This window comes from Condylostylus longicornis, unplaced genomic scaffold (genome assembly GCF_029603195.1).
Source record: "Condylostylus longicornis isolate FDR11 unplaced genomic scaffold, ASM2960319v2 ptg000005l, whole genome shotgun sequence".
Lineage (NCBI taxonomy): Eukaryota > Metazoa > Arthropoda > Insecta > Diptera > Dolichopodidae > Condylostylus > Condylostylus longicornis.
The window spans coordinates 5,988,967-6,012,700 of record NW_026577974.1 but is presented as its reverse complement, the minus strand read 5'-3'; the positions used below and the strand labels follow the sequence as shown (position 1 = coordinate 6,012,700).

Genomic DNA, 23,734 nt, shown 5'->3' with positions numbered 1-23,734 from the left:
AATAATCAAACACGATTATTTTTTCGAAATTTAACTGGTGTTAAATTCAAAATTAATACAAATATCAACTGGTAACAGAGAATATTATAGTATTATTCCATTAATATTTAATCATTCCACAATTTTATGAGAAGTTAAAATGTACTCTAATCTAATACTAATCGACTCTGTTGGTATGGCACATCAAACATTTGGCGTTTCAACCTACGAACATACCTACGAGTATTAAATATTTTCAGTACAAAATTTACATTTTGCTCCTCTTAATTATAACTTTTAGGCATTCCATACAAAAAATATTCTTAACGTTAATGATCGAGAAAATAAAATTACATGCATATAAGAAATATTTTTTCTTTTTGCAAATTCATTGTCATTTAATTTTCTTGTCTGAACCTAAATTAAGGCCCCCACGTTATCTTTTTATTTTCCTCATATAATTTGTAATATTTCTTTCGTATATGAAAACGAAAATGTCTCGAAAAAACCATTTTAAACATGTTTGACATACGTTTTTCTTATTTAATAAATTAATTTTTTCAGATGATTCGGCCAAAAGCAAAAAATTATTTTGTCTTTTCTTTGCTTAACGGTCCTGTATAATTTCTTTTTCATGCTTAATCATTTTGATTCATTTATTTTTTTAAAAAATACAAAAATCCTAAATATCTTATACCGAATCATCTGATTTTTCTTAAATTACTTATATATACATACATATAAATTTTTTGTTTGATTAAACTCTCATGATTGCTAGCTTTGGCATAATCATATAATACAACTTTGAACATAATATTAAATCCAATTTTAGGAATTTAATCAAACTTGCTTGTTATATTTCAAAAATTATCACAAAAATTAATAGATTTTTAGTTTTTGTAAATTTAACGTGAAGATTTATAAAACAAAAGCTGGTTTTAATCAAAATTTAAAATTAATAGTAAGATCGTGTAAATCTTAATTATGAAAATCAACTTTGAACGATTCCACATTAAATATAATGGTGTGGACAAGAAGAAACCAGTAATAATAATAATTGTTCGCATGTATGGGTGGATTTAATTCTTAATAGAGGTACAAGGAGCACTTTAATAACAAAACCAAATGTGAGCTCTTTGTTCCATGATTACAGCATAAACTACTTTCGTTCCATTTACTGCACTATGATTACTGCTTTACTTACTTTCATTTCTGCATTGTCTATTTCTTCTTTCCTGATTCATAAATTTTACAACTTTTAAAAAGGCCGATTCCTGTTCCGATTAAGAGCGCTTCTGCTTTATCCACCGATGGTAAACGTTTCCTGTTATATTCTTTAGCGAAAATATTATATTGATTTATTATATTGATGAATCATTTAGTTGACCTCATACACTTCCAAACTAAAAAAGGAAACAACATCTCTTTAACATTATTTTTATGAAAAATTTAAAAAAAAATTAAAAATATTACTTTTATTATATTTTTTTTTTATCTTTACAATATTTTTCACCCTCGAATAAAAATCTTTTATAATAATTACAAAATAATGTAAACGGCGAATAACACTGCAGTTTGAATTAAAAATTTCAAAAGAAAACTTTTAAAGCACAAAAAAAAATTGTTTTTCTTTTCACTTAAATAATATTCGCACTTCAAAAGAAGAAAATTAAAAAAAAAAATTCTCTAATATTCAAAGTGAATCATAATTATTTTGTATACGTAAATGAAATGATGCGATCCTTTAATTAAACATATAAAAGAAACAATTTTTTTTTCTGTGTAATTAAAAAAGTAAAATAAAAAAATATAAAAGATAATCAAATAAAATGCTATTCACTTATTATTTACACAGAGACTACAGTAAAATAAAGGTAGCGTGCAAAGTAATTAATGTCAGTAACTTTCTAAATGTAGAAATTCATGATGAAAACATCATGTTCATCTAATTTTGTGAAATTCGTATTTTCAAAACAGATTCATTTTTAATAGTAAGTAAATTGTTCTAAAATTGACCTAGACCTAATCGAAGCCCACAAAGAATAGGTTTAAAAACTTCATCGCACTGTTGACATCCGCTTTTTGTAAACGTATGAAAACTGATATATGATCCTCGCCCTAGAAAATTCTAAATATCAAATATTAATTAACGTACAAATTTTAAGTTAAAAAACGACCCTATGACTTGCTAGATTCTATTTGAAATCTTTATTTTTCGATTGTTCCATTAGTTATAAAAAGACTCTTAAAATTGTACATTTGAAATTCTTGAATGTTCCGTATTAGAGATTTGAAGTCTAGACCTTTGATACTTCTATTAAATTCAACATTAAGCATTAAGATTTCCAGATATTCATTAATATTATGCATTAAGAACTTCAGTAGGACTTCAGGTCCTTAAATATCATTTCGAATAATTTCGCGAATGAATAATTTTAATTATGAAGTAATTATAAGAATTTTTTTTTCATTCTTTCATTTACAATTTAATTTTACATACTAGTTACAATGTACAAAAATTTATAATTAAAATAAAAATGCATAATATAATTTCATAATTATAGACGTTAATAATTATCTTTGTCTTTTTTTATAATTATTAAAATAATTTTATATAATGATGTAAATTTTTACGAAAAAAAAATTATTTATTTTTACTTTCTTAATTATGTAATTTAATTAAAAAATATCATTATTTCTTAAATTTTTCATATTTTTGCTTATAATTAATTGATAAAATATTAAATTTTTTTCTATTCTTTTCATTTATTTACAGAGTAATACAATCATCACATCCAGTTTGTAATACAATTATGTTATTTGGTGTTATAACGTGCTTAGCATCAGTAATTTTATTAGGAATGGATGGTCGTTTTATTAGTCCAGAAACATATCCAGAGGTAATTTTTTTTTTTTGAAAAATATGAATTATTAAGATTAATTAATAAATATATTCAGCACCTTAAACCATAAAAACAAAGTGTTAACGATATAAAGCGATAGTCTGTCAATATCGAAACATCTCGTTTTATTAAAAGGCATATAAAACTCCAAGAATCTTAGTTAAAATTTCTAAGAATTTCTAATTAATCTAAGATGATTTAAATTACTTATTAGTTTAACTAATTTCGTTTTTACTAGGACACCCTTATGAGGTTTCCCTTCAATAACATTTTCATGATTGCACGCCCTTTAGATTTTTAATAAATCAAAACAGTGATTGGACATTTTTTTTATACTTCATTCATTTGATTAAATCTTCTCTTAAAATAAAAAAAAAAAAAAACTAAAAAGATTTTTTCAAGGATCAAAATTTTTTTATTTTTTTCCTTGAAATATCAGAACAAAAGTAATGGTTGAGCTTTTCATAAGAAAACTTTTTTTCCTCCAAAAAAAAAAAAAGTAGGTTCCATTCAGGATTTTTAATAACTTAAAGTTGGTTTTTTTTATTTTTGGTTCTCTTTGTTTGTTTAAAATCCTTAAATGAAAACATTGTTGTTGATATCCGAAAAAAAAAAACACCATGGTAAATTTAAGCAGAATAGAAAAAAGTGAATTTTGATTATTATCCTTGGATATGAAAACAAAATCGATATTCTAATGAAAAGGAAAAATTTATAATATACGTGAAAAATATTCGGAAAAAAAAAATTAAATATGTAAAATTTTTATTATTAGTTTTAACTGAACAACGGCGGAGAGAACAACAGGAAAACTCAACTCAAATATTTCATTTTCACTCTTAGAATTTAATGGATCGCTAAAATTTTTTAGCGAGGAACACAAAAACAAAAAAAAACAAATATTCAATGTCATTTATGAAAATTCAATTTCAAATCGATTGAAATCAATAATATTCGCCAATTTGCATATTAAAATTCATTAGAAATATTAAATGAATTATTTTTAAAAATGGAAAAATTGCTGAATTGGAAAAAAATCTTATTAAAAAAAAATATTAATTATCTTTTTCTATTCTGAAATCATTGCGTTTTTTTTTTAACATTTCAAAACAGAACAATAATAATTATTGTAGAAAAGGATAATGAATAAATAAATGAAATTGCACTTAAAAACTAAAAAAAGTTTTTCATTTAATAACAACAAATAACATTTAAACTTACACTTAAAGAAAATTTAAACAAATACAAAGTGTATTATAATTATTTGCCTTGTAATGAGAACTTTTCTGATTAATAATTATTAAAAATTATGATTTTCTTGCCTATCTTATTGTAAAATATATAATAAATTCAATACTTATGTGTTCATTTTTAATAGATTCTTACTTGCCAATACAATAAGTAGCAGCAAAACGATAACATATATCAGTATTCTTACTTGGGCAGCAAAACGATTATATGTACAAGTATTTGAAATTTCTGAAAACTTTATTATTAAAACTCGATCAAATTTCAAAAATTTCTCGAATAATGGTCTGATCCCGACTGTTTATTTAAATTCCTGTACTACTTAAAAATATAATATAATAAAATTCCTATTTTTATAGTCCTACACAATAACAAATGATTTTTTTTCACTTCTAACTCATGTGTCTAAAATTTTACTCTAATTTTAATGCCATTTCATTTAATTATGGTGGTTGCCTAATTACAATATTTCTCAATTCTATTCATCAAAAAATTTCAATGTTAAATAATCGTCAAAATGGAACCTAATATTGAAAAAAAAAAAAATAAATAAAATTGTTACGCTTATAATAAAATTTTTAAAGGAAAAACTTTTTTAAATGAAAATATTTTTAATATTAAATAGAATTTTATTATAACAGCTCAACTATAACAAACAATAAGAAAACAAGCAAATAATTATTCATTCAAGAAACCAAAATTTTTTTAAGGCATAATAGTAAAATAATTTTGAATTGGAACAAGGACCAAAAATTTTTCTTAATGGAAAAGTTTTTCATTTTCTTTTTTGGCTTACGTAACTTATTGCCTAATTGAATTTCATTTAAATTTATTTCTACTAATTTTTCAAGAATACACGTGATTGTAATATTGAATTTAGATTCAAAAAATTATTTTCTTTTTATTTTGGAATAGCTGTGCATATAAAAAAATTATTTTAACCAAAAAACTTAATAAATAATATGGAAACATAAAAAAATTAAAAAAAAGAAAACCTAAAATGAAAATAATATTATTAGTCCTTGTTAGTCCTTGTTTTAAATTAGGAAGAAAAAAAAAATACATTAAAAATAATTTATATTTTTTTATCTTTTTTTTCCGTATCCTTTAAGTACTCTTATCCTTTGTAGACATTTACTTTATGTATATATTCAACTAATTTAATTACAAAAAGAAAATTTCTTTTTAAATTAATCTTTATACTAAAGTGAACAGAACCGAAGTAGTTCTGTTATACAACAGAAGTATAGAAGGAACTTCAAAACCTCAAAAATTCATATTATGTATGTGAAGCATTGTATGTGAAACTCGCTAAAAAATCACTAAAAACTCAGTAAAAATTTACCATTGAAAAAAATATTAAAATTATAAATGAATTTTATCTCTTTTGTTCTTTGTATAATACCATAAAAATAATGTTATATAACAAATATTTAACTTGCATATTTTTACTATTATTATCCTTTTTATTATAATGTGTATGCCACTACTTTTTATTTAATTTCTCTACAATGCGCTAGTAATTTCTTTTTTCTTTACCAAAATATTAAAAATTTATATTATTTAAATGTTCTATTTTTTTTCTTTTTGTATACAGATATGCCAAGCACGAGCATGGCTCCTTTCAACAGGATTCACATTAGCTTATGGTGCAATGTTTAGTAAAGTATGGAGAGTTCATAGGTTTACAACAAAAGCGAAAACGGATCCTAAGGTAAATAATTTAATTTTATTTTTAAAATTAAAGAGAAACTTTTATAAAAGGATAAATTTTTAACAGATTTTAAAATTGCATTGAAAAATATTTCATCTTGGATTTCGTGTTTGAATTTTATTTGATGTTATATTAAAACCCTTGACCACGTTAGCACACTGAGCAAAAAATTTATTGATCTAACACTCAAAAGTGTTAAAATAACAAATAAAAACTAAATGCTACAAGTTTGACTCTTAATTAGCACTCTTAATAACAAAACTATAAAGAACCAAATTATTGTCATAATTTAAAGTTTTTTAAATAAAACATTTCATTCGAAATTTCCAATTTTTTATATTTTATATATGCATCCACTTTTTTCTGATCCTCAAATTCAAGTATTGAAAAAAAAAAAACTTTATTTTACCCTCTTACTATTCATTTTTTTTTTTATTTAATTTAATTTCCTGATCTCTTATACCAATTTGTTAAGTTTCTTCATTAATTTTAACCTATTCAAAGATCCAGAATGGGGAAAAAAAAATCAAAATTACTTGTATATTCAATTTTTTCTTTGTATATAGTCTGTTCTGTACGCACTTACATAATATACATCTTTCATCAACAACAACAAAGCAAAGTCCCAAATAAAGTACCTTTCAAAATGAATTGAAGAAATGAACATGATTGTATACAAAGTATGAGAGAAGAATTTTCTTTTTCTCATTATTTCCACTTTTTTTTTTTTTTTGCTTCTACACTTCAAATAAATTAAGAGTAAGTAGCTTAAAAGTTCTTTTTTATTGTGCCTTTCTTATGAATTTCGATTGATTCAAGGCGAATTCACACTTTTTTGTACTTTATATTGTTGTGTTGTTTTTTTTTCCTAGTTTTTATTTAATATAATTTTATAAATAAGATTGCCAATACGTTCGGAAAATTTTTTAATCATTTCTTGAACTGAGATTGTTTTTATCAAAATTTAGATTTGTTATGTTCTAACTTGCGTGCCACGTTTCACCTTAACTAAACGGAGTTTGTGCTGTTTTCAAAACTTTCAATTACACTTCGATACCATAAAAGTTATTAGAATACTTTTGCAAGATTTTCGACCTATGAGTTTTCTAACATAATTTACCCGGAAATTAAATATAACACAATATCACAATTGAATTGTGTATTGTATTTTATATCAAATATTAAAATTGATCTTATATAATAGAAACTTATATGCTACAAGCCTTCTCTTCTCTTAAAATCTCGTTGAATTATCTTTACCTTTTCCTCTTTTTCGCCTTCACAATTTGATCCGTTTTGTTATCTCTCGTTGTATAAACTTATAAAATTCATTCTTTTTGCCAAAAAATTTCCCAAAATCATAACAGAAATAATTCGGTTGCCTTGTAAAATATTTTTTACATCGGGAAAATTACGTTACTTCATCTTTCATACATTTCTTTGTTTGATAGCATGGCGTCCATCTAAAAAGAAATTAAAATGAATAACAGAAAAATAGAAAATGTTGTAAGAAGTTTGTTTTTTGTATCAAAAGAATATTATAGAATATTAAAAGGTTAAAAAAATTGAAAAATTAAGGTTCCAATTTAGCTACTAGGTTTTTCAATAAAAATCATTAACAAAAAAAAAACTTGTAAATTATTTTGTACTTGACTAAAATTGGATATAAAATAAAAGTTTTTTAACTATTTTATTGAGAGAGAAAAGTAGAAAGTCATTAAGAGTTTATTTCAAATTAATATAAAGAGTTTATTTCTTTTTTGAAAGGAAAACTCAAAGGTCTGCGAAGAACGAAATCTGTAGGCATATTTAAAACTAAATAAATAAGTTAAATGTAATTATAATATTTATTTTTTATTGAATTTGACAATTTCAATGCAGAATATAAGCAGAAACCAATTTTAATGCAATGGCAAGTGAACTTCAAATTTAGTAAAGTGAAATTTTATAATTTTTACATGGATGATTAGGGTTACGATTCAATGATATAGAACCCTGATTTCCTCTGTTGAGTATGATCGGTATACATTCTATACCTTACACAGTTTCATTTCTCAACCACGATTTGTAATTATTCTTAAATTAAATGATTGTACATCTAAATCATAACAACAAAGCTTATTAATAGCAGATTTCGGTGGAAAATATGCAGAGTTCATAACCACGCTGAATAAAAATTGAATTACTTGCAGTCTTCCCATCACTAATTCCAATTTTAGTAGCTGAATAGTTCAAACAAACTTCAAATTTACAATAATTTTTCTAATAATCTCTTAATTTTATTATTTAGTTCCATTATTCACCTCTATTATGATTACATTTTTAATTTTATATAAAAAATGCACAATAATAAGTTCACTGATTTCTAAAAAGAAAAAGAAAGTGCAAAATTTACTGAATTTTGTAATAAAGAGCTAAAATAATGCGATTCTAATCAGTTTTACTCAATTTTATCAAATGCAATCAAATTACCAAAATAATGTTAAAGTATGCAATTTTATAAAACTATAAAAAAAAAATATTTAATTAAATTTTATTATTTTCTTTTCTCTATTTTATTTTTATTTTTATAAAATTTCGATTTTCCCATTCAATTTCAATCAAATAGATAATAATATCCCATTGTTCCATTCGGTGTAGTAATCTAACAGCATTCAGGAGCATAAAATTCACAAAGTGATAACAGCAAGAGATAACAGTAAAACAAAAATCAATTTACGAAATGCATCGAAAATTCATTTATCAATATTGGAGGCAAATACACACACACACACATATTATTTACAATATTTTCAAAATATCCTTTTTAGTCTATAAACATGCCACTATTGTAGATGTCACCATACAATAATAAATTTATAAAAATAGTAAACAAAATGGTAAACTTTTATATGCATTGGAAAAAAATTTTTTTTTTTCATGCTGCGTCGTCATTTTGACACCCCCATACTTATATATAGGTTTTAAAAATTTAAAATTGTTATAAATTTTGCTATTCGATTTTTAAGTGCTCATAAAACAAAAGAGAGTGGGACGATACACAGGGTGTCTGTGACAAAGAGAAGAGAGCCTTATGATGAATGGGGTCTGCAGAAAAGTAAAATATTTAATCTCTGTGACAAGTGGTTTAAAAAAAATTTACTTAATTCGTACTATGCGTTATATTGCTTGAGTTATAAAGAGCAAAACAAGAAGACCGTCTTATATGTCGGGAGCAAAAGCAGTAACAAAAGAGTATTCTACTTATATTCAATCATCCTGCATTTGCTGTTTCATAAGCAGAAATCGAAAAAAACGGAAAAGCAATTTTATTATAACATTGTTTATATTTTTAGTATATACTCCTACAGAATTTTGCGTGTACCTCTACTATATTCGATATGAAAAAAATGTTCCCGCATAAAATTTAAAAATAATTTTCTATGGAAATTTATCAAAATTTGATTGACAGATGGTCGAAATATTTGTTTTCAATATTCGAAATTAATTTTTTTCGTTTTTGTTTATTTTTTTTTTTTTTTTTTTATAGTAACAAAATAATAAATTGAAATTGTCGCATTCGTAACATTGCAAATGACAATTGTTTGTAGCAAAAAATAAAAAAAAATCAATTTATACAAGATTTCAAATATAGTGAAAAAATTTACAAAAATAAAAAGAAATTGTGAGGGCATAAGCTATGAATTTGATATTTATTGGCAGTCTTGTTACAAAATTTATTACTATTACAAATGTCATTTTATTACTTACGAAATGAATTTGTTACATAAATAAATTGGCAAATATATAAATTGAAAATTGTTACCTAAAGTATTTATATGTAACTAACCCACTAGCTGTAGGAAATGGAAGCAATGGTATATTGCGTACATATGTATTGTAGTTAATCTTCTAAATGGTGGAAACCCATTAATTTTTACAAAGGAAATGTGAATATTTTAGTTCAGAATTATCTAAAGTCGGTTTATTACTTTCAAACAATTCATATAGCAAAAAATAATTTTAAAAATTTTATTTTGAAAGTATTGTTTCAAAAGTACGGCTAATGATAGGGACTGGAATATAATACATCATTTTTGTTTCGACTAAGCTGCCTTAAACGCATTCGTTTTCTTTTGATTTATTTTGTACAATTTATTCTATAAGTACTTTTGAAAAATAAATTAACAATAACCTTACGATTTATCTTGTAAAATTTTAAATTTCTAGTACAATTTATACTTTTCTATTAACCATAATTGTTTTATGAACTTTTTTCTACGCAATGTAACCTACATACAGTAAAATGTGTATAAAAGAGTAAAGCTACTCAACATTAATAATAATAATATTTTTAATTCCATTTTGAAATGTATTTTTCCAATATTTGACATGAAAAATTAACAAATAAAATTTAAATATATGTGCATAATTTGAATTATTTTTAAGTAAATATACATTCATGAAATTATATTTTTATTCCTAGAATTCTATATTCTACATAAATAACAATATTAACTGCCATTACTATTTTATACTTTTTATAAATTTCATATAAATTCATTGTAAAAAATATTTTTACATAGAAGACAAAAAAATAAATCATAAATTGTATGTTCTATGTATGCTACGTACATAGCCAATCGTTCAATATTAAAATTTCAAAGTAATTTTCCCAAATATTTATTTATATTTTCAATAAAACTTGTATTGAACTTAAAATATTTATTTGTAATAATTTGAATTGTATTGTAATTTTTTGTCGTTTATTATAACTTTGACAAAATAAGCACCATTCGTCACAATTGAAAAATAACAAAGAGTTTCAAAATATGAAAATTCTTAAATTAAATAATTTTTTACTTGATACTAAAATAAAAATCAAATATGAAAGTTTTTTTAATACAAAATTCATAAAACATGTGTTTTAGAGTAGTGCCATTATTGTAAATTTTTAAAAGTTACTATTATTAAAAAGGTGAATTGAATGAGGGCTAATAGTACATAATTATAAATTATTCGCTTGAACCTTATATAAATTTTGAATTTTGTTCTACAGTATTGAAATGAATTTTGAAAATTCAACAGATTTGCAAAGAATCGTATTTAGAGAATCGATATTTTAATTATAAATGTTAAAACGCTATCGTAAGCTACTACACATTGTAGATTTACTACAAATCAACAAGTTCTATATACTATCAAGAACAACTTTTACATATTACAATTGCAGAAAAGTTAATAATTTCTGCTATAAAAAAAAAATTCAAATTTCGAATAAAATTTAGAAATTGTAAACTCAAGTTATAGAAAATTTAAAATTTCCTTTCTTTAACACATTTCATGCAATTATTTCTTTTACAATAAAATCATAATGCCATTTTAAAATTACAAAACAAATAAAAAAAGCAAAAAAAAGTTAAAACATTATTTCATTATAAGCCATAAAGTAATAAAGTATGTAATAAAATTTATATTTATTCTGATTTGTTTAATTTTATTGGAAAAAAAATCTATAAAAACGATTTTTAAAACAAAAAAAAAGTATTATTGTACAAGATGAAAGAGCAATATTATTTGAAATAATCACAAAAAAAAATATAAATTTTGAAATCAGAGATTAATATAATAAAACAGTGATCAGATTAAGTGTAACACCCCCTGCGAAAGAAGACATTAAAATATATTTGGATTTTTTATTATTTGAAATTTATAAAATTAATAACACACAATGCAAACATTTCAAATTATATTGAATTTTTGTTCAATATTTACATTTAATAAAATTGAGAAATAAATATTTTCAATTATATCATTTAAAAAATTAATTAATTTTAATTATTTTTAATTATTTTAAAAATGAATATTAATAACGCATATTTTAATATTTTTTTTTTATATTTATAGAAAAAAGTCGAACCATGGAAACTGTATACAATGGTATCAGGTTTACTATCTATAGATTTAGTTATATTAATTTCATGGCAAATATTTGATCCATTACAACGTAGTTTAGAATCATTCCCTTTAGAAGATCCAATTTCAAATGTAGATGATATTAAAATTCGTCCTGAATTGGAACATTGTGAAAGTGAAAGAAATTCAATGTGGTTAGGTGAGTATATATTTTTTTAATTGTTTAAAATTTAATTGAAAATTCTTATAGGGAACAAAGAATAACATTTAAAATAAGAATTCATTTAAAATTTAAAAATTCCATTTCACTATGTAACATTTTTCAATTAAGTTGTCTTAAAAATCTTTTCTTTTTTAAATTCAAAAATATTGCAAACTATTCAAATGAAAAACCCTAAATTTTAAGTAACTTAACAAAATATGCACTTTCTATTACTATACGTTTCCAATTTAAAAATTCTTTTGTATTGAAAATTCCATTCTGCACCTCATGCTTGTCTACAAAGAAAATTTTCCATTAAAGAATTTAGAAAGAAAACAAAAATTTCCAATTTGTTTGTATACTTTTTGAATTTTTACATTTTTACATTCAAATTTTTTTTTTTATTTGTTTTTTCTTTTTAGGTCTTATATATGGATTTAAAGGACTTATATTAGTATTTGGTTTGTTTTTGGCTTACGAAACCCGTTCAATAAAAGTTAAACAAATCAATGACTCAAGGTATGTCGGTATGAGTATATATAATGTGGTTGTGTTATGTTTAATAACAGCACCAGTTGCAATGGTGATAGCATCACAGCAGGATGCATCATTCGCATTCATTTCATTAGCTGTAATATTTTGCTGTTTTCTTAGTATGCTATTAATATTTGTGCCAAAGGTAAGTTATATTTAAATATGTATGTAAGAGTTTATTAATTTTATAAATGTACTTGTATAGATTTGGTTAGGTAAATGCAAAAAAAAAAATATGTTTGAATTTTTTGTTGGAAAAATTTAATTTTGTATTATTCTTTGGAAACCACCTATACCGAAATTAAGGCCAGAATATATTATTAATTAAATTAAAACCCTTGATGTTTTATGGATTAAACAATGTGAATGTCTTCTAACTATTCTAAAATTATAAACATTTACATTAATTATTAATTATTATTGGATTCATATAATTAAAAAATCTGTGTTTATTACTACTACAAATATTCTTGAGCATTTACTTCACATTTTATGTGTGAAAAAGCATCAATTTTATTCTAATAAAATCAATGAACAGCTACTCTTTTTCAGTCATGAGCCCAATTCTGTTACGAGTACATCCTGAAAATTGATTCAGTCTTAGCGTTAAAAGAATCATAAAAAAATATAATAAAATACGAAATTTAGAATTTATTTTGGTATTAACATTAAAAATCTTTTTTATTCAGAAATCAAAGGAAGAGAAAATTTAAATTTCACATATATTTCAAACGATTTTATTTAACCCAGCATTTACACATACAAGTTACTTGCATGCAAGTTTGTATAATATTAATTGTCAATTAGTTGTTCGAAATGTCAAATTACTTGCTATTATGACGTAGGCGTTTAGCAAGTTAATTTTTGAAAATGTCTTTGAGAAGAAAACAACTAGCAATATATATAATTGTTTATAAATTTTAGAAACCATAAGTTTGCTAAGTTTAATTTTTTCAAAACAAAATTCAAAAATTTTAAATTAAAAAAAAAAAAAAATCAAAACAACAAATTTTTTTTTGTGAATTTCTCAATATGTCAAATTACTTGCTCAAATTACTGGCAGCAAAATTTTCTTGCAAGTTGAACTGCAAGTAAACAAGCAAGTAGAAATATTTCAATGTGTTAGTAAAATTTTTGTATGTATTGCAACTTTCTTGCAAGTAACTTGTACGTGTAAATGCTGGGTAATATAGTTTCTATTTAAAATTTTTTAACAATAAATTCTCGAATATTTTTATCAGAAAAATTTTTGTTCTCCCATTTTTTTTTATATTCTTCCTTTTCCTTGAATTTCCAAACCATAAATTTCTTGTTAATACCATTTTCCTCGTTTTCAAAGAAATATTCCAATTTTTTCGTTTTTCTTCTTTTTTTACTTTTCTTTTTTTTGTATTTTATTAAATTTTTTTAGTTTTTTTTTCATTAGTACAATAACGGAAAAACATTAAATTTTTCCAAAACATTTAAGATGCATTTTTAAATTTTCAGCAAAAAATTATGTTTTAATAAAAATATTTTATACGTTCTCTTCAGTATAAAAAAAAATATGCGAAAAATTAAAAATTTATTTTTCATCACAATTTTGTCGCAACTTATTCGAATTCTTATTTTAATTTTTACAGGTAATTGAAGTAATACGACATCCAAAAGATAAGGCTGAATCAAAATATAATCCAGATTCAGGTATATCAAAAGAGGATGAAGAACGATATCAAAAATTGGTTACAGAAAATGATGAATTACAACGACTGATAGCACAGGTACAGTCAACGTTTAAAATTAATCAATCAATTTTAAATAACATCTTCATATTGACAAGGCAAATCAAACTAAACCTAAATAAAATTTTCAACTATAAAGAACCCACTTCAGCCTGAATTATCAAAAATTAAAGAAACAAAGAAAAAAAAATCATTCACTAATTATTTGCTCTACATTGAAAATTATAATTTAATTAATAGTGTACAAAACTCAGTACGATGTAGGTCACGTATTTAATGATCTGATTTAAAAAAAAAAAAATTTAAACTTAAAATTTCAAATCAATGATTTCATCTTCAAAAAACTTTAATAGAACAAAACCATATACGAAAATCTATAACTCTTAATTTGAAAACTATATTAATTATTTGAAAACTATATTAATTATTTTGGAAACAAGTGTCGTAAATCCCAGTGAATTTTATAAATAAATTTATTACAAATTTGAAATTTCCTAAACAGACTGTTGTTTCAGCTACTATTAGTACATGTAAATGAACAAGCTAGTTTTGTTATCGTTTAACAAAAAAAAAATACAAAACTTTTAATTAAAGACCTGAAAAAATTTTTCCTCTTTAATTAAATTTCATTGAAATTTCTAAAAATAAAATCCTTAAAATCTTAAATTGCATAAATTAGAAATTATTATTAATTCAAGTTAAAAAATTAAATAATAATAGAACCAAAAGAGTTAAAGGATATTAAAATACGGTTGATTTACAATGTTTTAACAAACGCTCCAGCCTCATGACATCAATTTCAAAAATTAGGTTAAAATTTTCTACGAGTATAAAGCAAAATTCCTTATCACTTTATGAATATTCATTACTGTTGATTATGTTATGTAGACATATGGCACATTATTATAGAAAAAATTCCAAACAAAATAATTTTCCATGATAAAAGGGTAATTTCTCTGATATAGAAAAAAAATCATAGAATATTAATATATTTACAGGAGTACCATGCTAAAATGACTTTTTTATGCAAAAAGTCTTATATTAAAAGAGTTTTATTTTATATTTCACAATTCGTACTCATTTTAAAACTTTATTTAAGTTAAAAAATTTAATTTTGTATTTCTCAATGAATTTTTTCAAAAATTCGAGAAAGACTCTAAAGGCATATGTGGATCCTTTCCTAAATCATCTCTACTAGCATTGTAATTTCTATAGGAGCACACTTTTCAAAATAACCAGAATTTAGTAATTAAATCTACCAATAATTTTGAATATGTTGATTTCGTCTCTGGCATCACTGCTTACTTTTTATTATTAAACTATTAAAATTTTAACAATCTATAATGAACTGCACATGCACATCATACAATTTCTGGAATAAATCATTCATATATAGTTATTGAAAATGCTATAAGTATACGATTTATAAAAAATCTACTAATATAAATTTTCTACAAGTAATATACGTTCATAATACATAAAATTTCCTATGTGATATATTTGAAATACAAGTACATAAAAGCATAGCATTATAATTTATATATTGAGCTTCATATTATATCAAATAATTTTGTTATAACGTTTAAAGGATATTCTATAATATCCTTAGAAAATACACACATAATTTTGTATTTTGAAATATTTCACATTCAATATTTAAAAAAATTTAAGTGTCTGAATTTAATATCCATAGAATATGTAGGACAAAATGATTTTTAACTATTATTTACAGTTCAAGTGCATTTTGATTTCATCATATATGTATGTATTTCTGTTATGCATTTTATATATTTTAACAAATTGAAATTATGAGAAAAATTTTAAATTTTTATACGAAAAAAAATTTTGATTTCAAAATTCTCAACCCGGGATTTGCAATAATATCTACAGAATGACACAAATTTTTAATTCCAAAATAAAATAGTATATTGGCATAGAAGGCGTTGATATGCCTTAAATGTTAAAATGAAGTACAAAAAAGAATCTCGAATTATTAAAATTCTGTGAATATTAACAAATTAATCATACATATTTTTTGTTTGTAATGTATATAAAACTATAATAAATGTGAATATCCGCTTTCTTCTCAGTCCTATCGTTCTTTTAATGAATTTTTCTAAAACGATACGCTAATTCTTACAAAACTATTAAAATATCCATTTAAAAATTCAGTAATTTTCATACTAATCTAACTTATAACTGGTATTATTCAATAATCTTACATTTACTTTAAATTTAGTAATTTTATATCAAAATATTTCTCTTTTCCCAAAAAATTTCGTTATGTAAATTATAAAAAAAAATTTAAATAAATCTTTAACTAACATTTAATCAAAAAAAAAAATAACAAAATAATTTTCTATTTGTTTCGAAATTTCAAATCTCAAAAAAAAAAAAAATTAAATAAAAATTTAATTAAATTTTTTACTGATTGAACTCCCAAAATCTAAGCATGAATTAGAATAATTCACTTGAATACTTCATTAACCGATTTAAGAAAATGATTACATTTTCTACAATAACTCTATACATACATAAATACGTACATATTTTTGCAAAAATAATTCAAACAGAAAAAAGAAGTAAACAAATAAAAGCCGGCAATCAAAAATTCAACTTAGAAAAGAATCCTTTTTAACAATTACCAAAATTATAAAGGACTACAAAAAAAAAGAAAACAAAAGAATTGAAAAATTTTTTTTTATCATCAGAATCATACAAAATATTTTTCTATTCAAATATAAAGAACGACACAACAAAAAATAAGTTCGGGATATTGAAAATTTCAACCTTAAGCAATTTCCGATACGTTTTTAAGAAACTAACACAAAAAAAAAATATTAAAAGTAAATAACTTGACCTTGTAATTTTCCCGTTTACTTATATCATAACATGTACTACGACTCCGAATCGAATTACTATCCGGAGTTCGATCGGAACCCTCAGATTTTAAACCCATTTCGGACCTCTTAATTTCCACGGATTTTGGACATTTTTAAATAAGTACATTATTACAACATCAACTGCGACTACAAATCAGAAATGGGATTGAATTTATATCCAGAGTCCTGTCGAATATAAAATCATATTCTGACCCTGACTAGTATCTCTTAACTTTAAAGGAATTTGAAGATCTTTCATTGTCTATTGCACAACCACAACATCCATTACTATTCTGATTACAGTAAATAATTTAAATTATTCGTTACTTGCTTAAGTAATTAGGTATATACCTGCTTGCTTTTCTTCCATCACAATAAAAATGCACCATTTTCCTTATCTCGATCACTACGAGACTCCGGCATGCATCGGGAGAATATAACTAAAATAAAAAAAAAATATATCAATACGAAATATATAAAAGGCATTAAATTTTTTGTTTTTTTTTTTTGATTAAATAAAATTCTACTTAACAATATTACATATATATTATTATGTTATATAAGTACAACAATAATAAATAAACAACAATAAGTAAATAAAGAAGGTTTAAAAAATTTTTTAAATACAAAAATATTCTAAATATACAAGATAAGACAATAACAAAAGCATAACTTTAGGAGAAATATAATAAAATTATCTTAAATTGCGCATCATTAACTAATCATTGTGATTGAAGGATATTACGGCAACATATATTTGCGCATATGTACATATATAAATACATACTTTACATAAAATTTAATAGCATACACACTTATATATAGGAATTCTTTTAAATATTCTATTATTCAATAATATATATTTAAAAAAAAAAATTATTTTCTCTCTCTATTTTCTCTTTTTCTTTCAACTACAGAAAGAAGATAAAATTCGTTTATTACGACAACGTTTAGCTGAACGTGAAGCTAATAAACCTCCTGGATCATTAGATAATAATTCAATGGGTGGTGGTGGTGTTAGTAGTGGTATTAATACTAGTGGTAATAGTGGTATACCAAATCCAGGTGGTGGAATTCCAGCAACTGGTATAGGTCCTGGTGTTACAATAACAACACCAACATCTTTAGCAATACAACAACAACATCAACAGCAACAACAGCAACAGCAACAAGGTAAAGAATCGTTAAAAGTAATTATACAACCAGAACATACAACAACATCCGATTATGATAGTACACTTGGTGGTACTAATATATCAATAGTGACACGTTCATCACGTGCCAGCCAATCTGATATTGATTTTTCTGAAAGTTATTTGTAAAAAGACAAGAAAACAAAAAAGGAAGATTCAAATTTTTCAATGTGTATATAAAAAAAAAAAATTTTCAATGTGTATAATATGGTATTGCATAGCATGAGAATTACACGTGTATAAATTTTTTATAAATTTTATATCTCTCTATAAAATGGCATTGCCATGAAACAAAGGCACAAACATAAAAATTACAAGAAAAATTGAAAAAGAAAAATCAATTTAGTTTCCATTTCTATTTTAATAAATTTTTACTTTATTACTAAAATTTTATATCAAGGAGATCAAATCTCAGTTGTTAAATGTACGCAACAGAATAATTCCCAAAATATCGAAATTTCGGATCAATTTTTCATTTGATTGCATTTTTTGATTTATATTTTGAGTTTATATTTATTTCGTTATCAGACTGTAATCCAGTTCTCAGTTAATTCTTAATTGGGATTGGAAATATAATATATACAAATTTGAAAATTTTAAAATTTGAAATAAGAATTTTTTTTTTGAAAAATCTATTGAAATATGAATATTATAGAGGTTGTTGCACCGAAATTTTGAACCGCAATTGAATTACTCTAATAATCAATTATAACTAATTAAGAAATAAAATTATTTTATACGATAACTATCAATGAGAACAAAAAATAAATATGAATAACTACAATAGATTTTCCATATCTACTATAATGAATACCAGAGATGTTATATGGTGATGAATACATAACGTGACCACGTACAAGTGATATTAAGTAATATGAGTTCCAAAAAGCTTGTGAAAAACTTGATTTGTATTAAATAATTACAATATTAATTTTATTACGTTCATCAACCAATAAATTTTTCATCTTATAAGCTTGTCTCCAAGAATAAGAAAACATATCAGTGTTTTACTCTTATTAACCTATAAGAGTATTTTGATGTTAATTACTTTCTATATTTTATATATCTTTTCGTCCATCTCTCATAATTTTCGAATAACAACTATTTGAACACTTCAAATTTAAGTGTAATTCAGCTGTCATTACTCATTATAGTGATTGTCATACAGAATACCATTGACTACGCCATTTATTATAAAATTTTTTACATTTGCTAATGTGCTCCCATAATTCTTGTATGTTAAACAAAAAATTATAAAAAATTAATAATTATTATAGAAATCTTATGTTTTTTGCAGTTATCTCCTAAAATAATAATGTAATACAATATAATCCACCTGTTACAAAAATTATCCGCGATATTCCGCGAAAATTTCTACTTACAACAAATTATACACTGTAATATATATTCTAATTAAATTTTCGTTCAAGTATGTAGGTACTTTTAATAAAAGAAATTTATAAAGCTCTCATATACAAGTTTTGCATAAAATAAGGCGTCGTCCTTCAATAAAATAATGATGAAAATTTTTAATTTCCATATTTCAAGTATTTTGGCAACCTACATTAAAAAAAAAAAAACATTTTTTTTTTATCTTTTCTTTGAACAAAAATCAATACTAACAAAAGATAAATATTACATTATTTAACAAAAAAAAAAAAGAAAATGAAATAAAATGAGAAGAACATAAAAAAAATAAAAAAAAAATTCAAAAAGAACTTAAAAGAATAATTTTTCGCCTTTAACAGAATATTTTTATTCCACCTAACATTTCAATAAAGCCCCATAAATAATTTCCCTTGTTGTCGTTTTTTTTTACCTGGAAAATTCATATAAAATTTTCAATGCCAAGCAAAATTCTAAAATTTTCTTTTTTCTTATTCTTGTTATTTTTCTCTCGTTTTTTTAATATGACTACCTGTCAATAAAAATAAATTGTAATTCAATACTTCAAAAAATAAAAAAAAAAGGAATTTGTAACAAGATTTGGGGACTATAACAAAATTACATACATACATACAAACAAAAAATTGAAAATTTTACCAATTTTACCATTAAATAACGGTATATACGCGCGATAATAATGAGTTGTTCATTTTTTTTAACAAGAATTCAAAAAAAAAAAGAACATTAAAGAAAATTGAGAATAAATTGTTAAAATTTTATATGTATGAATTTAAAATTTTAAGTTAAAATTTTTGAAAATTTTCACTTATTTTCTACACAAAAAATATTTAGAATTTAATTTATTTTCTCAGAATAACAAATTCCAAGGATCTTATAGTAGCTTTAATAAGATATTTAAATTTGATTATGGTGAAGGAAAATACCTGAGTATTGCATCAGTAAAAAGAGACTATAAGAGATTATAAATTGAAAACATCGAAATAAAAATACAACCGAATCCAAGAAATCAGTATTTTCTTTCAATTCTCACTCATATTTAGTTCGAACCTACGCAATATACACAAGTATTTTTAGATTCATTGAAAATATTGAGGCTTATTCTAAGTATCGAATCACTAAGTGATAATTATCGTAAAAGGTTTAATATTATTGTAAACACAAACCAATTCATGCAAAAGAATCGATTCTATAATAAAAGTACAATAAGTGTCATTATTTGAGCCTTAGTATACTTTAATTAAGAATACAAAAGATTCATTTTTAATTTCAACGATTTTCAAAATTGAATATGATAGAGATTTTATTGTGAAATATGTAATATTGCATAATTATAGGCATTTCTTTTTGAAATAAGAAAATCTCATGAATTTGGGACTACATTCTAAATTCAAGAATTTTATAATCAATATAGAAATGAGATAGCTGATTAAGCTCAGAAATATATACAAAAACATATTCTTTTAATATTCACTTAAATTTTTGTCAATTTTCTAATATTTTAGTATTTCTTTATTAATTCTTCCTCATTAAACTCTTAAAGGTAATACACTTTTTTCAATTGGTAATTGTATAACAGTATATTCTCCGTTCTTTTATTGTTACAATTATTGATCGCTCCTTTCTAATTTATAAAAATTCATTATGTATTCGACAAATTGATATAATACACATGCCAATATATATTTACATTCGCTTCTTTTAATGATACCTACTAAAAAACATATTAACAAATAAATCGCATCAGTTCACATTTTACAAATAATTTCCGTTCAAAAACAAAATTAACTATGTCTATATTATGTAGAAAACTCATTCTAAACACATGTACGTATGTGCATTTGATATTGTTATATTTCTTTATACTTGACATCCTTTTTTTGTTTTTCTTTCAGTTTTATATGTATGAATTTAATATTAAGTGTGTATCATTGGCATTTTTATCATAATAATAATAATAATCATAATGATCATAGAGAAACAAAAAAACACGTGAAGAAATGAGAAAAATATACAATTATTATCTTGAATTTCGAAAATTTTATTCGTTAGAAAATAAAAATAAATGGTGAATATAATTTAACGTGAGAGAAATACATATGTAAGCAACAGTGTTACCATAAAATTTTAAACTACATATATAGTTTGTAAGCAAAAAGAAAAGTTTTTACACAATATTAAAGCAAGAAAACTGAATTTTTAGCGAAAGTGAGCGGCACTCTCAAAATTACAGTAAGAGTGTATTGCTAAATAGTTCAGCAATCATAATTTATAAGCTGAATTCTGTATTAAAGCTACGGCTTCAAATCAAAAAGATTGAATGAGAAAAAATTACTTTCAAATCGGGATGATTTCCACATTATAAAATTCAGTTTGTCAAAAACAGTGTTGTAGTTGTAAACTCGATTAAGACAGGTTTTTCTTGCAACAACAGAAATGAACACATTGTTTGACTTCAAAGATACCTTAACATAGTATTAATACATAATTCAGCAATTCAATCTTATAAGCTGAATTGGGTCTTAATACCGCATTACTACATTTTGGAAGTCAAAAATTAAAAACTGAAAATTAAGTAATTGATATTCTGGCAATTATACTTGCACATTACATTAAAAACAAAATTATGATTAGTATAATAGAACAAAAAATTAGTATAAACGCAATAGAGAAAAGAGATCAATATTTTAGAAAACGAAAGAATAATAACAAGGAAAAAAAACAGGATTTTTTTAAAGATTTGATTAGGTTTATGTTTACATGAACACAAGAAAATAATCAATGCTTATTCAATTGTTATTCTCATATATTTTAATATAAATTCTTTCCATTCGTTTGAAGTTCATACATACATATATGTGTTGTACTTATATGTTTCTCTTGATTTTTTATAATATTTGTATTCTTAGAATTCTTCACTTGATATTTTATTATTATAATAATATTATAATGATGATATCTTATACACAAAATTTACATATATTTTCACACATGCACATTTCATATTACAAGGTTTCCCAGAATATTTTTATTAAATGTTAAAAAAATGACAAAATGTTATTGCAAAAATGTATTATTGCATCTAAAATTGCATTAATATTGTATTACAATACAATTCCGCTTATAAACTTTAATTGTAACTGAATTTTGTATTTATAAGGTTTTAAAAAAGTGTTTAAAAATGAATTATGCATTTTTATAGTTCCATTCGCAACATAATGTCAGAAAAAATTGGAAACACAACAAAACACAATTTGACTTACAAAATGCAAATACACAACTCAGAAATTCATAGTTATAGGCTGCATTCTGTATTAATACCATATCACTGCATTTTGGAATACACAATACATGAGTTCTTATTGATGGGTTTTTTAAAATACACAATTCCGTTTAAAGTGCTTATGGTTGAATTATACATTAATACATATAACTCAGCTTAAAATTGTTTACAGCTGAATTGTGTATGAGTACAGTTTTAATACAATATAAATATTAGAAAATGTAAACAACAATATAACAATACAATTCAGCTTTTCTAATCTAATCGCTGAATTGTGTAGTAATTCCAGAACTTTATTCCCATACAATTAATAGAATAATTTTTGATATTTTAAAAAATTTGCATACGCCATCGTAATTGAAAACAAAATTTTATAATACACAATTGTAAATAATTAGAAAAATATACTGTTGGACCTATTGTACAATCATTTTTTATAAATTTTGAACTTTAATTCACTACTAAGCAGAAACAAACAATTAAGATTCTGATATTTAAACAAATAATTTTTACATATAAAAATTTACAATATAAAATTTTTTCATATAATTATTATTGCTTTGATCCTATATATTATTTTCTTAAATCTAAAATAACACTGTTTATCTCAAAAATTTTGCAATATGTGAATTGGAAAAGAATACAATAAAATAAATAACAAAATAATATAAAAAATAAAAAAACAAAATTAAGAACAAAAAAACAAGAACCATCATTGTAGGGTAAACACGTTTTTGACATTCTATCTTAACATTTTTATTAAATTTTGTTTCAAG

General features: G+C 23.0%; 1 protein-coding gene across 1 annotated transcript in view; it reads left to right on the top strand.

The window, feature by feature from the left end:
- The window catches only part of LOC129616612 (gamma-aminobutyric acid type B receptor subunit 1), a 197,409-nt gene that overhangs the window by 144,093 nt on the left and 29,582 nt on the right, over nt 1-23,734 (top strand). The window contains exons 9-14 of the mRNA XM_055532246.1: nt 2,756-2,879; nt 5,728-5,844; nt 11,731-11,938; nt 12,364-12,620; nt 14,098-14,235; nt 17,996-18,251. Coding sequence (XP_055388221.1) covers nt 2,756-2,879; nt 5,728-5,844; nt 11,731-11,938; nt 12,364-12,620; nt 14,098-14,235; nt 17,996-18,251 — 1,100 coding nt within the window. The remainder of the gene's footprint in view (nt 1-2,755; nt 2,880-5,727; nt 5,845-11,730; nt 11,939-12,363; nt 12,621-14,097; nt 14,236-17,995; nt 18,252-23,734) is intronic.